This window comes from Quercus suber, unplaced genomic scaffold (assembly GCF_002906115.3).
Source record: "Quercus suber isolate HL8 unplaced genomic scaffold, Cork oak 2.0 scaffold_80, whole genome shotgun sequence".
NCBI lineage: Eukaryota > Viridiplantae > Streptophyta > Magnoliopsida > Fagales > Fagaceae > Quercus > Quercus suber.
Window position 1 is genome coordinate 464,978 of NW_027069545.1, and position 17,594 is coordinate 482,571.

General features: G+C 40.5%; 1 protein-coding gene across 1 annotated transcript; it reads left to right on the forward strand.

Moving 5' to 3' along the window:
• The first annotated feature begins 10,442 nt into the window (after positions 1-10,442).
• Positions 10,443-11,630, forward strand: LOC136067645 (uncharacterized). Its single transcript, XM_065773812.1, has one exon. It carries the CDS (start codon positions 10,443-10,445, stop codon positions 11,628-11,630), a length of 1,188 nt encoding a protein of 395 aa, XP_065629884.1.
• The last annotated feature ends 5,964 nt before the right edge of the window (positions 11,631-17,594 follow it).

Below are 17,594 nucleotides of genomic sequence, written 5' to 3' on the forward strand. Positions count from 1 at the left end.
TCCCTATTTGAGCAAAGATCAACCAAAAATTAACCAAACACACTCAAAAAACCCAATCATCCAAATTTCAATTTGAGCAAAGAGAGAAAAGAGATGGGTCTGGGTAGATGGGGCTTTGCAAAATGGGTCTAGGGAGTGGTCTCGGTGAGATGGGTCTAGGGAGATGGGGTCTCGACGGCATGGGTCTGGGGAGATGGGTCTGTGGGTTGATGAGATGGATCGATAAGATGGTTGCGGTTGGGCACCGAGTTGGCGAGCAGCAAATCGGTAAAGATGGAGGGAGGAAGAAGAAGAGATAAGAGGGAGTTTGAGTAGAGAGAGAGAAAGGGCAACGGGAAATGAGAAGAAAGAAAGAGAAAAAGAGATTTTTTTTTTAATTAAAAAACAATGTGAACACAATAATTTAAAATATATATATATATATATTTTACATATGAGCTAAAATGTAAAGCTAAAAGTAGTTGTGCACTGTAGCTGTGGAGCCAAAAAATATGGTTTTGGCTCCACCAATGTAGCCACATTTTGGCATTTGGTGGTGTTAAAAATAGCAATATAGTTTTTTAGCACCACCAATACTAGTGCTCTAACAGAGTATCAATATATATATATATATATATATATAGTGTTTTGTTGGTGGGAGTGGGGCAACATTGCTCCAAGAAGTTGGGAAGAAATTCAGCTAACAACACACTATCCCCTTTGTCAATTGAGAAAATATGATATTAGGGTTTTTTTCTCCAAAGCGCATTAGAACAAAATGTATTTTTTGGAGACAAAAAGTTTTGTCACTAAATGTCCTATTTTCGTTGCTTATGACTTTTAGTGACAAAACTAGTTTCGTCATGTATACCATATCACCAAAAGTCTTAGTGAATGAAAATTTTAGTCACCCAAAGGTCCAAGTATTTATAAAAAAAAAAAAAATAAATAAATAAATAAAACACTGTTGGTGACAAAACCATTTCGTCACCTAATGTTTTCCTCACTAAATACATTATTTGGCAATGAAATAGTTTCGTCGCCAAATGTTTTTTTTTTTTTTATTAAATCATATTTGGTGACAAACTATTTCGTTGCTAAAACCAATTTTTCATCTATATTTTTAATTCTCCCATATTTGGTGAAAAAATATTTCATTGACAAAATGAATTTATTTTATTTTATTTTATTGATTTTGCCATGTTAGGCAATGAATATTTTTGTCACCTAAACCAAAAATTTTTATTATTTAATTTTGCCATATTAGGTGACACATTATTTCGTCACCAAATGTTATTATTCCATCATATCCAACCTATTAGTAATGAAAAATTTCGTTGCCAAAGATTTATTATTTTTACTCTAATTTTCTATTTTCATTTATTTCCTTTAATATTAACCTATCATTACATTATTAGAACATCACATTTGAACAACACATTTATAAACTAACAATCCATACAATTCAAAAGTAAATTAAACAAGCATTAGATTCAATCATTCATACAAATACAAGTTGTTTGCAATACATACAATAACACAAGATATTTTATAACAATACAAAAGCTTTAATGTCCAAAAGAAGATGTCTTCAAATGTCTTCAAGTAGTGCCAAAAGAAAATGTCCGAAAAGCCACCAATAAGATATTTGTATAAATATAAAAACAAAACTACATTAAAATAGTAAAGAAAAAACATTAAATATGTTATAAGAAACATTTCTAACAATGCATTAAAACTAGTCACACCAATGAATTAAAGTCACAACACCTAAACAATTAGTTGTAGAAAGCAAAGATATATTTTCAAGTGTAATGTAATACAAATATTTTCTAACAATGCATTTAAAGTAGTCAAACCATGTAATGCACAAAAAATACTAACCAATAAGTCTTTTAGCTCGAAGACAAGCTACTTCCATAGTTAAAAGTGTTATCATAACCCTTTCTCCTCAAAAAGTTTAAGATATTGTCGGACCGTGTGCCTTACCGATCCATCCAACGACCAATTGGTGAAGGATGAGGGGGCACAAATCTTTTATAGCATTCGATCGCAGACCAAGCCCATTGGTATTGGAGCGAATTGTGAAAATCCCTCCCTCACAATGCGACTCCAACGACTTAAACCTATGATCGGGCTCTGATACCAATTGAAAGTTCAAACAGTGTTGAAAACACTATGAACGTTTAGACCTCCAAACAATAAATTACCAATTCAAGTTTTATATCAAACAATGTATGTGCAGAAAATGATAACAAGCTTATAACATAATTGATAAACAATCTAAATCAATTAAAATCACATCAACAACAAAAATTAAATGGTAAAGATTAAGAGAAGAGAGATGCAAACACAAAGACAACACGACGATATGTTATCGAAGAGGAAAATGAAGCCCTCGGTGTAAAACCTTTCCGCCGCCCTCCAAGCTGTCAATAATCTACTAGAAAATGTAGTTAGGATACTGAACAGAAATAGACTCTCCAAGCCTAATCTACCCAGGTACCTAAGCCCTCCAAGCTTCTTACTCCAAGAAGGTTGCATCAAATCTTTTTCTTCTCTAGCTTACCGGATTCTGCTATAAATCATAGCATCAACCAATAACCATTGATCCCTTCCAAACTGCTTCCCTTAGCACCAAAAAACCTTCTCACATACGTGGGTATGGTGAGAAAAGGATTTGGCCAAAAACCTCTCAAGGATATATCAATGGAGAGGAAGAGAGTAGAGAAATTTGAAGAGTCTTTTAGGTGAAGAGTGTGGATGAATCAATCTTGTTTTTCTCTAGAGTTTCTCTCTCAAAATTCTCTCTGGAAGCTCTCTACATTTCATGGGTTTAAGGGGTATTTATACTAGGGTGAGATACGAATGCGAAGAGTTAGGTTTTTCAAAACAAAGCTAATTGGCTGCTTGACCTCGTGACTTGGCTGAGTCGCGAGTTCAAGCCACGAGCTAACAGAACGGCTAGGCTGGACTTTTTGTCCTGTAGTGCTCCAACTGGTGCGACTGTTCATCTTCTCGTACGTTTCACTTGTGTGCTGAATTTGGCGACTTGCCAGTTGCGAGTCACCTACGAGTCCCAGCTGCGAAACCTTGCATTCTTGCACTTTCTTGAGCATTTCTTCACACTCTCTCACTCACTACTCTTACATGAATCCCACCTAAACACAGGGTTTCTAAGTGCTGAAATACAAGCAAATTGGCACAGAATAAAGCCAACAAGATAGTTGATTAAACTCAACCTTACAATCTCCCCCTTTGGCTATTCCGTGACAAAACCTTACAACAAACTCTAGACTTAATGCGTGAGTTGGAAACAGTTGAAAAACTCACTCACACCTAACTCTAGAATCTATGAAGCTCTTGAACTATAAGACCAAAAGATCTCCTGAAACACAATAACACAATAAGTTCATTGTAGGTAGAAAACTTGTAATGCATACAGAGCAAGCACAATGCGATCAAGCAAAAATGGGATAAAACAATAAATCATGGCTTGACCAAAACAGCAATCACTATATACTAGTGATCACAATGCTCATTCACTCAAGGAATAAACATCCGGACATGCAAGCTAATAAGCTTATTTGCAAAGTATCATTTGCATGTCCAACACCCAACCAATGCACAAAACATGTGTGCATCTAGGAACATGATCCTACAAGAGCACAATAGTGGTGTACTGAAAGAGAAATGCATGACATTTACCATCAAGTACAAAAGCTACATAGCATGGGTACAAAAGCAACAGGTACAAACCAAAGTAAATAAACACTAAATAAACATCATTAAATAATATGAGTGTACCAGATAAACATAATTTTTCCAAAAGATAAATTATAAACATATCCACATAGGAGTATATAAACAAAAACAAGCAAATAACTATAAACATGTGTGTGAGTGTATATCAACACAACTCCCCCTTTCAATATGCACACTCCTTCTCATTCTTATGCTGCTGTCCCTCTAGCTATATGCTGCTCTCCCCCTTTTTGGCATGAATAGCTAAAGGCTTTCATCCAGCTTCTGTTGAATAGCATCCAGTTGTGTCTCAATAGTTGTGAGACACACTTAAGTTTGATTGTGAAAGGAGTGAAGAAGCTGTTCTAAATCGGATATCCGATGAAACACATTTGCAATCAAGTGGCTTTGTTTGGCCATTTGAAATCCAGGGGAAACAGATGAAGTGCCAGTTGATTGGGCAGGTGCAAGTGGAGCATGAACAGTTGGAGTTTCATAGGTGGCTGGCTCACTCTTAGGTGTTCTAGAAGAATGACTTTTGCTTACTTGAAGAGTCATTATAGATATTGGTCTAGAACACGGTATAATCTTTCCATCAGTCGGAGAACGAACACCTTCACAAAGTGAAATCTTCATGATGAGACTGCAAAAAGGAAGGCAAGTTTGGGCTGCTGATCAAGCTATTGCTTTCCCAATGATCTGAAATATGTGAACACAGATATCAATCGATACACCGGTAATGAGATCACAGAGAAATTGTGCTCTTCCAAGATTGATGAAGGCAATGTTAGACAATGGGTATAGGTTGGAGAATATGATCAACTTCAAAGTCGTCAGTTCAGGTGAAAACTGTCCAATGCCTATAGAGGTTCCCTTACTGACAACTTCGTGATCAGTTCCAAGAACTTGAAGAATGTCTTGAGCCTTGAGTACTCTGTCATCATATGGAGTGGTGTCCACACATGCTAGTCTTGTGATGCAAAGAACCTTTGCAATGTATTCTGAATTGATGAAGAATTTCGTTCCTCTTACCCAACATTTCAACTCTACTCTAGTGTATCTGGCATTGGAGTAGAATTCCTTAACCAATTCCTCAATTGGATCTTCGAAATTCCTAAACATATCAGCCCAATCTCTTGATTCAAAGATCTTAGGGATAAATGTTGTCCCCAAAGTATCAAATTTGACTATTCGTTCCACAATGGGAGAAGCCTTTTCAAAAATGTCTGTGTAGGTCTTTAAGTCAAGAGGTGTCCTAAATCTCTCAGTGGTAGAGTCTTTAGAAGACTGAGATGAAAGTCAAGTCCTTTTAGCAATCGAGGTTGATGTTTATCGGTTACAATGTTTTTGCCTTTAGAGGAACGATGAATCATCTAAAAGAGAACAGACACACAGCAAAGAACCAAATGCAATACCACAAAGTACAAACATCAGCTTGATTAGATTCAAATATAAGACTGTGAAACAGAGAGATTTCACTCAATCACAAAAAAAAAAAAAAAAAAAAAAAAAAAAAAAAAAAAAAAAAAAAAAAAAAAAAAATCTCTCTAATTTCTCTTCCAAACACCTCCCAACACATCCAAACACATCAAAACACCCTCAAACACCTTAGATTCTCATCTTTTCTCTTCAATCTTCAAGGTAGTGTTTTTGCATCTAATCTTCCTCTCTTTGGCTCCATGCATTGGATGTGAGGTTTAGGGCTATGGATATAGGTTTTTAGCTACAATCCATACCCCTTTCTCTTTATAAGCTTTTCTTAGCTTTATTTTGCTTAATAATATGTTTTATAGCTTTCCTAGCATGTCTACTTGATTTTTGCCATGATTTATCACTTTGATGTTGTTGTCTTAGCCTTCTTTGGCTAGGATATGTCTAAATTTAATGTTTGTGCTTAAATCCACATGATTTTAGGCTCTTTGCCATGTTTATGCTCATATCTGCATGCATATGTGCTTAGATCTGTGCATTTATGTGCTCCGTGCCATGCTTGTGTGCTTAGATCTATGTTGGTTGCTATACCATGTGCTACTTTAGCCCTTTTTTATCCCTTAATATCTCTCTTTCTTGCTTTTTAGCCCTTCTGGTAAGGTGTAGATCTAAATCCTGTGGTCTAGGCTTACATCCATGTACCTAGGCCTATATTAAAGGTTTAGATTATATCCTTTGCAGGTCTATGTTTGCTTGCTTGCTTCTATGCTTTATCTCCATGTTAGCCTCTCTAAATCTAGGTTTTGCCATGCTTTGTGCCTTCCGTGGGCTTGTGCTTATGTGGTTACATCCGTCCCTCCTAGGTTTTGTTTGGATGTAACCACTTGTGAGATACACTCTTGTGGTGTCAGTGTGCTTGATATTATAGACACCACATTTAATACCCCTTATAACTCAGGTGCTCGTTCCCCAATGATGCTTGAATTCTAACACTCAAGGCCAATTTAGAGCTCAATCAGATATTAAACTGACTTGAGGAGTGTTAAAATGGAAAGTATAACCTTTTAAATGAGCAAAAATCTATTTTTTGAAATAAAATGACCAAAGTGGCCCTCAACCTGCATATATGAGTCGCGATCTGCGAACGCGAGCCAAAGCAGGCGTACGCAAGCACATTCCTGCGTACGCAACTAAAGTTTCAAAAGCATAAGAAATGCAAGTTTTCTGCAATAATGACTGAGGTTTGGAACGAATCTCATATTGTCTAGGAACCATTCTAAACCCCATTTTTTCCACTATATAAAGCCTTACATAGTATATTTCAAAACACACATAAATCCTATGGGAAAAACCTAAGATTCACTAAAAAGTAGTGAATCAAAAGAGAGTTTTTCATAAAACACCCTTAAGTTATTTTTATTTTATCGGGACCTTTTCTGGCCCCAATCCTTTAAGTTTAAGATTGCTAATCACTATTTTATTGAATTGAGATAGATTTGACTGAGGGGAATGGTAAAAATTCAAGCCTAGGAGCTTTTGCTTTAAGGTATCCTTTTAAACTTTTCCTTTTCTTTTCTACCTTTAATCTTTATTTTAATTTGTTTCCATTGTTTAGTTTATGTTTACACATGTTTGCTTAGGTTAGTTCTAGGTTTTCTTTATGTCTTTAAGCATATAGGCTACTGGATTTTACGTTTTATGTTTTGTTTGGCTTCTGCTCTATCTTTGTGTAAATTAGGTTTTCTAGGTAGGATCTGCGTACGCATGATCTAGCCTACGCATGCAGACTGAACTCATGCATACACAGACCTGTTCTAGCATGCGTGATGCCGTTACCCAAAAACCCTAATTTTTGTTTGCTTTGTTTCTGCACTCACGTGTTTTCTGTGTAGCCTCCTTTTCATATGTTTCAAACCCCATAACTGTTTGATTACCTTTTAACATGTTTGTTTGGTATCACATGTGTAAATTAGGGTTTCGATTAAGGTTTCTTAGTGTTAATGCCATTCATTCACATGTTCATGCATTGATACCATAGGTATTGTGCTGCTGAGAGGTAAGTAAAGGATAAGCCATGCATTAGCAATGTTCATGCATTGCATTAGGGTTTCACCTTAATGATATGATAGAACATGCTAAGATGTATAATTAGGGTTTTTTTAACATGTTTTGCTTGCTACCTTGTTATAGATGCATGATAGGTTTTCACATGTTAGATGAATGCTAGGGTTTTCTTTTGTGCCTTGGCTCCCTTTTGTTTTAAATTGATAAGTATGTGTGTTTTGGGATGAAGGATACCATGATTGTATGGATAGATGTATGTTAGTGTGTGTATATGTGTTTTGGGATGAAAGATACCATGATTATATGCATAGATGTATGTTAGTGTGTGTGTGTGTGAGAGTATAGATGCAAGTGTTAAGAATGCTTTTAATAAGGTTAAGGTACAAGACACGATGATGGGAGGCCAACCTTAGGGTTGGACGATCTTAGGTGCCTAACACCTTCCCAAGAGCGTACCTAAACTCCGAACCCAAACTCTAGTAGTAAGATCAAAGGTCCTTCCTCGAAAAGACCTTATATTCATGGTTCCTAGACCATATAACTAGGTGGCGACTCCATCCATTGTGTTCAAAGATATACACCCTTCTCCACTCCATGTGATATTGATATGCTTGCCTTGTGCCACCTATTTGGCTTTCTTTGCTTCTTTGCATGCTTGCTTACATGCTCATGCATAAGTCTATGTGTCGTCCACACTCCAATCCAATGGAACTACGAATACTCGATCCAAACCTACATTTGTCCTCCTAGTACACTCTTTTGTTTGATAACATGTTTGTTTGCCTTTCTTATGCTTCACATGTTTGTTTACCCCTATTTGGCATCTTTTGCTAGCTTGTCTTTTAGCATGCTTTCCTTCTATTTATTATTTTGTGCCTAGGAGGTCGTGCCCTCACTCTAAGCGTCCTCGCTCCATACCTTTGATGGGCCATACCCTTGGAACATTGGCAATGTCTGATTTACTTTCTTGCTCTGTGTGATAGCATTGTACATGATGTATGTATATCTATATCTACATGTATATGAATGATTATGCACTTTGTATGATGGACTCTCGTTGCTACGTGAGTGACCCTCTCTAGTCATGAGAGCTCCTGACCTTGTAGTGTGGGTATGTGCTCAAGACGATTGTTGAAGGTGCATATTCATACTATATTGTGTGCATAATCATCGCGGTGTGATTGTTTTGATCCATGTCACCAAGTGACATTGGTTTCCCCGTGTATACAACATGCATCAACGTGCTTGATGCTTTGAAAGGCTTTGACTTGTCACAATACAAGCATGTCAATACGTGCCATATACACAGACGTGAAACCTTGCTGGTCGCACCAAACGCAAACCTCTGCCAAATTTTCACTGTGAAAAGGGGCAACCCCATTGTTGTATTCTCATGTCAAAAGTTTGGTAAGGATAGCATTTGGTGTGCTATGACACATTTGAGGCGAAGCACTACTGGATTTCCACCACAAAAATAAGGCAAAATGCTATTGGATTTTCGTCGTGGAAATTTGACGACGACTTCGAACACACTAGGAAAGCATCGATCAAGACCACACCCATTCCAAAATCAAACCTCAAAGCCAACACATTTAAAGCCCTGAAAGCTAATGTCAATAGCTTGTTTTCAATTGCCAACATCTAAAAATTATGATTTTACCAAAACAAAAGACTGTCTTTGGACAAGCGTTGTGGGGTGCCTAACACCTTCCCCACACATAACCAGACTTCCGAACTAAAGAATCAAGATTTTTTACCCATCCACATTAGATTTAAAAAAACGATATTTTTCTTAGCCTAGGATTGGTAATAAAATCAAATTGAGTCAGATGACCAATCACACCTTAGAAAAAACGCAACGATTGGTGGCGACTTCACTTACCCTTGGTAATATCCTTAAAATTGACTCAAAATCTAGTCACACACCTGAGGTACAACATACACCTCCTCCTCCATATGCTAGTGTGCAAGTCGTTGCCGCGATGGGTGGTTGAGCAGCCGTGAGGCATTGACACCAGCCAATGAGTGTCTCAGCTTCAACTGCTAAAAAATTTGACCAGCCCTCAAAAGAGGAGCATGAAAAAAGAGTTTCAATGTCAAACAGTGCACTAGAACAGAAGAATGAAGCTGTTAGTGAGGAAGGTTATAGGAGCAACATCTGTAATACAAACTGCACTCGAGAGAATGACTTGGCTTCTCACTATAGTGGGAGGAAACACAAGGCTCAGATTCGATTACACAAGAAATTTGTTGGGATTGGACAGGTCTGACCAATGTTTTTGGTTCTTATCACACTCAAAGGAACCGTTGTGCTTGCTGTAGTAAATATGAATATGAAAATGTTTGGCTGAAAATTACTGTGTTTGTTTTACTCTTGAATTTTAGCTGATTGCATTCGCTGAAGTTGATAGACTTTTTGGTTTGGATAATGTTAATATTAGTATATTTAGAACCCGACACCAATACTAGATTGTGAAATCTAGTGCAATAGAATCTTGTTGTGAATTATCTAAAATGTCTACCCCCTTCATATAATGTACCTCGGTAATTTTTGTGATTGGGGCAGAGAGCACCCTTGTAGTTTCCTTCGAAATATGAATTTTGTAGGTATTGCTCCCTTTTCTTAAGAGTTTTGAGAGCATTGAAAAGAAAACAATAATCAGGGCGTTACTGACGGGAATGACAAATCCGTCTAACATGGACGACCCTATAAAGACGGACGAGTATACCTTCAGGCCTGACGGAGTAATTGTTCACACTAATAACGAAGACATCCAAGCCATTCAATGCAATCAATCAAGCCTAGGACGGTTACAAGACCCATTCCATGGACCATTGGAACGCATTGATGCCATATTAAACAGCGCCAAAACGTTTCGAAGAGGAACATTAAGACCTCCATAACTACTCCAACGGTCACAAGCCATGAAGGCATATATAAAGCTCCTACATCGCCAAGAATGAGGTAGAGACACATCGAAAGACTTATTTTTGCTATATCAATTTATTTTGTTCATTATCGTTTAGCACCATATATTAACTTAGACATCGGAGCTATTGTAGCAGGCACCACACCGGTGACCACTTGTCAAGGCCGAGGAATTCGTCCATCTGAGACTCTCGACTGACGAATTTATACTTCATCAGTTTGGCACCGTCTGTGGGGAACGACGTTTCCGCGTTCCGACTCGAGAAAGTAGTTCCCAATCAACTATTATTTTCAGATGGAAGCCAATCAAGATTCCACAGCCTTAGCCCAGCAGGTTCAAACTCTCACAGCTGCCGTCGAAGAGCTCACCAAGCAAAATCAGGAAATGAAACTACAACTCCAACAAGAGGAGAACCGATCCAAAAACAACATGGAGGTCGAGGGAAATAGCCACAGGAGAAGTGGTCATCCAAGGACTACTACTCCAGTAGACCAGAATTCAGATCTTCTCCAGGAAATGAGGAAAGAGATGGATGAATTGAAAAATGCCATCAGGGAGAAGACAGACCAGAGCGTGGGCAGATTGGTAAGGGCAACAGACTCGCCTTTCACAGTTGCGGTCTTGGGATGCCCAGTACCGTCGAAGTTCAGGCTGCCACAACTGGAACCGTTTGACGGGCTCAAGGACCCACAAGATCACCTCAACACCTTCAGAACAACTCTAGGGCTCCAGCAGCCCCCCGATGAGATAATGTGCCATTCCTTTCCTACTACCTTTAAAGGAGCTGCAAGGGAATGGTTCACCAAGCTGCCGACATCATCCATTGACAACTTTGACCAACTGAGTAATACCTTCTTACGGCACTTCATTGGGGGACAGCGTCCCAAGAGGCCAGCAGATTATTTGCTTACCATCAGGCAAGGAGAAAAAGAAACCCTGCAGTCGTACGTTAAGCGCTTCACTAGGGAGACTCTAGAGGTGGACGAAGCAGATGACAAGGTGCAGCTGACGACTTTCAAAGTAGGTCTAAAGTCCAGGGATCTCGTGGCTTCACTCGCAAAAAATCCTCCAAAGACGATGGCAGAAATGCTCATAAAAGCACAGAAGTACATGAATGCTGAAGACGTATTAGCAGCCATAAAGGATACAGAAAAGCCAGAAGACAGAGGAAGGAAGGAAGACGAACGTAGGGGACAGAAAAGGGAGCGCCCAGATCATCGAAATAACGACGGCATCAGAAGGAGAGACGATAAAAATCCAAGGACGGTAAAACTAACTCCTCTTGTTATGCCTGTTGACAAAATCTTAACGCAGATTAAGGATGAACACTACCTTAAATGGCCACGGCCATTGCATTCGTCTCCTAACGTCTGCGATAAGAATAAGTACTGCCGATTTCACAAGGATCATGGCCACTACAAAGAAGATTGTTGGGACTTAAAGGAACAGATAGAGGAGTTGATACGAAAGGGGAAATTGTAGAAGTTTGTAAAGAAGGGAGAGTACAAAAAATTTCAAGACGGAAATAAGAACCAGCAAGAGTCCTCGTCCAGAGGCGATACCTGTCAATTCCAACCTCCTCAGAACGTGATCGAGGAGATATAGACAATCACAGGGGGACCCACCACCGAGGGATCCTTCAAGTCCCTCAGAAAAGCCCATCAAAGGCAAGTGAACAGTGTCTACATGATACCTCTGTCCAAGCAGCGACGGACGGATCAAGATATGTATTTCAATGAAGCAGATGCCAGAGGAGTGAAGCAGCCTCACAATGATCCATTAGTCATAATGCTAACCATAGAAGGGTTCAACACCAAAAGGATCCTCGTAGACAACGGTAGCTCAGCAGATATCATCTACTTCCCAGCATTTAAGCAACTCAAGTTAAATCCAAAGAAACTGCGTCCATTTGACACCCCTCTCGTCAGTTTCAGTGGAGACAGAGTATATCCCAAGGGCATCGTAACATTGACAGTAATGGTGGGGGCCTACCCGAAGCAATTGACTCGCCAGATAGACTTCTTAGTGGTAGACTGCCCCTTGTCTTACAATGTGATTATTGGAAGATCCATGCTTAACAAATGGAAGGCAGCCACGTCCACTTACTGCCTGAAGGTGAAGTTCCCAACGGACAACGGGGTTGGAGAAGTAAAAGGCGATCAGGTCTTAGCTAGAGAATGCTTCCAAGCCGTCTTGGCCGCAAAAGAAAACCACACTTGGATGATTGAAGAGAAAGAAGAAGACAAAATAGAAGCCTTGGAAACAGTGAAGCTGGACGAAGAAGAGGACACCAAAACGACGAAAATAGGGACGACGCTAAGCCCCGAATGAGGACATGCCCGGCATATCCACAGAAGTAATCCAGCATAAGCTAGACGTGGATCTAGAGAAGAAACCCGTCAAGCAGAAGAGAAGGGTATTTGCTCCAGAACGAGATCAGGCTGTCACGGACGAGGTAAATAAACTGCTGAAGGCAGGATTCATCCGGGAGGTCTACTATCTTGATTGGCTCGCAAACGGCGTCCTCGTTAAAAAAGCGAATGGGAAGTGGAGAATGTGTGTGGACTTCACAGACTTGAATAAAGCGTGCCCGAAGGATAGTTTCCCTCTACCGAGGATTGACCAGCTTGTGGACTCTACTGCCGGGCATAAGTTGTTGACATTCATGGATGCCTTCTCGGGATACAACCAGATAAAAATGGCTGACGAAGATCAAGAGAGGACTACTTTCATCACAAGCCAAGGGCTGTATTGCTATAAGGTAATGCCCTTTGGGTTGAAAAATGCAGGTGCTACATATTAGAGATTGGTGAACAGAATGTTCAACAAGCAGATAGGTAGGAATATGGAAGTATAGGTGGATGACATGCTCGTCAAAAGCAAAGAAGAACTTGCCCATCTAGACGACCTCAAGAAGACATTTGCTACCCTCAAGCAATACCAAATGAAACTGAATCCTAGTAAGTGTGTTTTTGGTGTAACTTCAGGAAAATTCCTGGGATTCATGGTGTCCCAGAGAGGAATAAAGGCAAACCCGGAGAAGGTGCAAGCCATAATCAACATGGAATCACCCAAGACCGTCAAGGAAGTCCAGAAGCTTACTGGAAGGATTGCAGCCCTTAATAGGTTCGTCTCTAGGGCTACGGACAAATGCCTAACTAAGCTGGACGAGGCGAAGGGCACCTGGCCAGAAGAATTTCCCAGTGTCTTGTGGGCCTACAGAACAACAACAAGAACCCCGACTGGAGAAACCCCCTTCAGGCTTACCTACGGGACTGAAGCAGTGATCCCGGTCAAAGTAGGAGTAACCAGCACCAAGTGAGAAATGTTCAACGAGGAAGCCAATAATGATCGGCTACAATTTAACCTGGACTGTCTAGATGAAGTAAGAGACAAAGCTTGCAGTAGAGTGACGGAATATCAGAAAAAGATGACGGACTATTACAATAGAAGGGTGAAACTCAGACGACTCAACATTGGCGACCTCGTCCTGTGAAAAGTAACCTCGGCGACCAAAGATCCTACTCAAGGGAAGCTCAGCCCCACATGGGAAGGACCTTACCGAGTCGTCCATTACTCCAGGTAAGGTAGCTACCACCTAGAAACCCTGGACGGACAAAGACTCCCGAGACCATGGAACATTGAACAGTTGAAAAAATACCATCAATAGAAGTAACGTTTAAATGTATTCATTATTGAAATCAATAAAGATGTTATCCAGCTAATGTTTCTCTGTGAGCAGGTCTATTCAATCATAAGTCACAAGTAAAGCCAGAAATGACTAAGTAACAAGATTCCGCCTTGACGAATGTAAGTTACTGACGACTATAAAAAGGGTACAAGAAAAGCCAAAAATGGCTAAGTAATAAGATTCCGCCTTGACGGATGTAAGTTACTGACGACTAGAAAATCCCCAAAAAGGGATAAGTCACAAAAGCCAAAAATGGCTAAGTAACAAGATTCCGCCTTGACGAATGTAAGTTACTAACGACTAGAAAATCCCCAAAAAGGGATAAGTCACAAAAGCCAAAAATGGCTAAGTAACAAGATTCCGCCTTGACGGATGTAAGTTACTAACGACTAGAAAATCCCCAAAAAGGGATAAGTCACAAAAGCCAAAAATGACTAAGTAACAAAATTCCGCCTTGACGGATGTAAGTTATTGACGACTAAAAGATCCCCAAAATGGGTATAAGTCACAAAGAGCTAGAAAAGGCTAAGTACTGATGAATATAGAGTAACGCAGGGGTACCAGTGCGCAACATAGACAACCATGTCCCCAACATATCTCAAACTAAAGAGTACACGATCACAAATGCAAGTAAGTGCAGGGAAGTAAATTCAATTAAATTAAAGCCTAATTGGCGAACCACTACTTGTCTTTTTACAACTAGAAGCCCATAAACACTGGGCTAAAAATATTGTTTCCAGAATAGATAGAAAAATTGTACCAAAATTAGAATTACATAACTGCCCAAAACACAAAAGGGCATCCCAAAAAGAAATTTTTTTTTGCTAAGTACCAAACTCAGGCAGCACCATCATCAGCAGCGACGTCGTCAACATGAGTATCGTCAGCTGGAGCAACGTTAACAGGAGCATCAACAGGGGCTTCAGGCTCAGTAGCGGAAGATTGGATAGCCTCATCTACAGCCATCTCTTAATCCACCTCCTTCAGGTCCAGCCTCTCCATGTTCACTCCAGAAGGGTGCTTCAATAGGTATCTCCTCAGGAGCTCGAAACCTTTGAAGTACCAACTAACGAGCACGGTATTATACTCGTCGGTGGTCTAGAAGGCTTCAACAGACCTGGCGGCTATGGTCTTAAGGCTTTCTCGGGCTCCAATAAGCTACTTGTCCTTCTCCGAGACCAATTGGCGTTCAACCCTGAGGTCGTCGTTCAGCTTCTTTACCCGCTCCTTCAAGGCATGGCCTCACCCATGGAGGCAATAAGATCCTTCTTCAACGACGAGTTCTCCGCCTCCAAGACTTCCATCCTAGACGCCATGGAAGCCACCCTAGCCTCTTGAGTAAAATACTCAGAAGAAAGGTGCAAGCTCTCCCCTAGCACCTAAAAAGGGGATAAAATATGTAAAAAAAAAAATTTCGAGACAAAGTACCTGGACGAGCTTGTGAACATGACGAGCTGCAATCTTATTAAAAGGGACGCCAGATAAAGCCTTCAGGTCCGCAGTCGTCACTACCTTATGAGCCTTGTCTACAACCATCTTCTCGTCATTCCAAAGGGTAGACGAGCGAGAAACAGGTTTTTCCTTCTCCTTCTCAGATGAACGCGGCCTTTTGGAAACAGGAGTACCTCCTATTTCCTCCACGGACGTAGTTGGAGAGGCCGTCCTCGTCGTCTCACCCACGGAGACAAAGGGATGGACGGAGGGGGTCGACGTGGCAGCACCTCCCTTCCCAGTGACGCGCATGGTCTTCTTTCCCAAGTTTAACAAGGGCTCATCTTTCTTTGATCTCATCTTCGCAAAAAGATCTTTGTTGAATTTGGTCGTCATTTCTGCCAGAAAGGAATACTTGTTTAAAAAAAAAAAAAAAAATCTCTCCAGCAGGTTTAAGGAATACTTGTCAAAAAAAAAAAAAAAACGATTTTCCAACGAGTCTATCACTTACTCTTTTTTCCTTCGATTTCAATATTGCGCAAGACGAAGGAAGATGGATCCAGGCCAAGATTATAAAAAGCAAGAGCTCGCGGATCTACCAAGTCCTCCCAACTCTCAATTGCGTTGGCGTACTCAATTCCCTGCTCGACCCGAGCCTTATACTTGCTCCTAAGTTTAGGTCGTCTCTTCACTGCACTATTGAAATAACCAAGAGGTTAATGACGATAACAACTACAGCAGAGCTGGAACCAACAGAAAGAAATACTAACGCACCTAATGTCGAGGTTCCCCACCGACGAAGCAACCTTGGAATGTCACCCCATCCTGGCTGGAGGGGGTCTCAAAATCGTCCTCGGACACAAAGAAAAATCTCGATTTCTAGTACCTGAAGGACGAAGGTAGCCCTCTAACAATCCTGGTCCTCCTCTCTCAGGGTACCAACTCGTAGTATCTGTATTCTTTGGATTCTTTCAGACGATATAGGTGGATGAGCTCACCTACTTTGATCATATCTTCGTTAGCCACCAACCATATTTCCATACAGTTGACCACTATCCTCCATGAATTGGGCATCAGTTGCCCAGGAGCAATCCCAAAATGATCCAAAAGCTCCATCAAGAGAGGATGGACGGGGAACCTAAGGCCACAAGTGAAGGCGGCCTCGTAGAAGCACACCTCACCGGGAAAAAAGTGACAAGCCCTATCTTCGTCACTAGGTCGATGGACACGAACCCTCTCCGAAAATTGGAATCTATCCTTGAACCTACTCACCGTTTCGGCATCTAACCCACAGACCTCCTCAAGGGCATAAAAAGCCCTAACCACCCGAGGACTAGAGACGGCAGTATCCCTCTCCACGGGGTCATCGCTAGACGATAACCTCGTCTTAAGATTGCTAGATCTAACTTCAGACATCGTCCTTTTCTTCCTCTCTTGAGCCTCAAACCAATCAATTGACTACCGTATCAAAGGCAACAATTCTGCCAACACTATACTTAACCCACTACCCTAAAAAACAAAACTCTTAAGACCTGAAAAATCACCTAAAGAGCCCCCTAAGCGTGCGAAGAGAAAAGAGACCGAGGGGCAAGCAGTTCTAACCTCGGAGTTACTAACCATGAAAATCCCAGAAAAAAGCACAGGAAAAGAATAGTACGACTAAAAGAAATACTGAAAACAAATGGAAAGAGAAAAGAAAGGAAAAGAAGTAAATCAGAAACATTACCACAGCAAAGCAGCGAAGAAAAAAACGCAAGAAAAGAAGAATAACATACCTTGAGCAATGGCAGACCAAGCACTGCCAAACAGTACACCAATTTGAAGAAAAATAGCAGAAGAGGGCCAATAGAGGGGAGATAATGATTGAAGATTTTCGAAAAATGAAAAGAAAAAAGCAAGAAGATGAGGAGTTTAAAAACAGGGGCTCGGAAAACGGAAAGACCGGCGGGAAACCCAATAGTCCCACTACTTGGAGCATTAACTCCACCAGTCAACACGTGCCACGTATGCCATGACTTATGAAGCGCCGCCACTTCGCACTTAATACGGAATAGAATCTTAGAAGTCATTTACAACCTGTAAACCCTTCATATTCTATGATCGTCATCACATGACAACCACAGAATTGGGGGGAAACTGACGGGAATGACGAAGCTTGTCTCACATGGACGATCTCATCAAGACAGACAAATATACCAACAGGCATGATGGAGTAATTGTTCACACTACTGACGAGGACATCCAGGCTATTCAATGCAGTCAATTAAACCCAGGACGGTTACGAGATCAACTCTGAAGACCGTTGGAACACATTGATACCACGT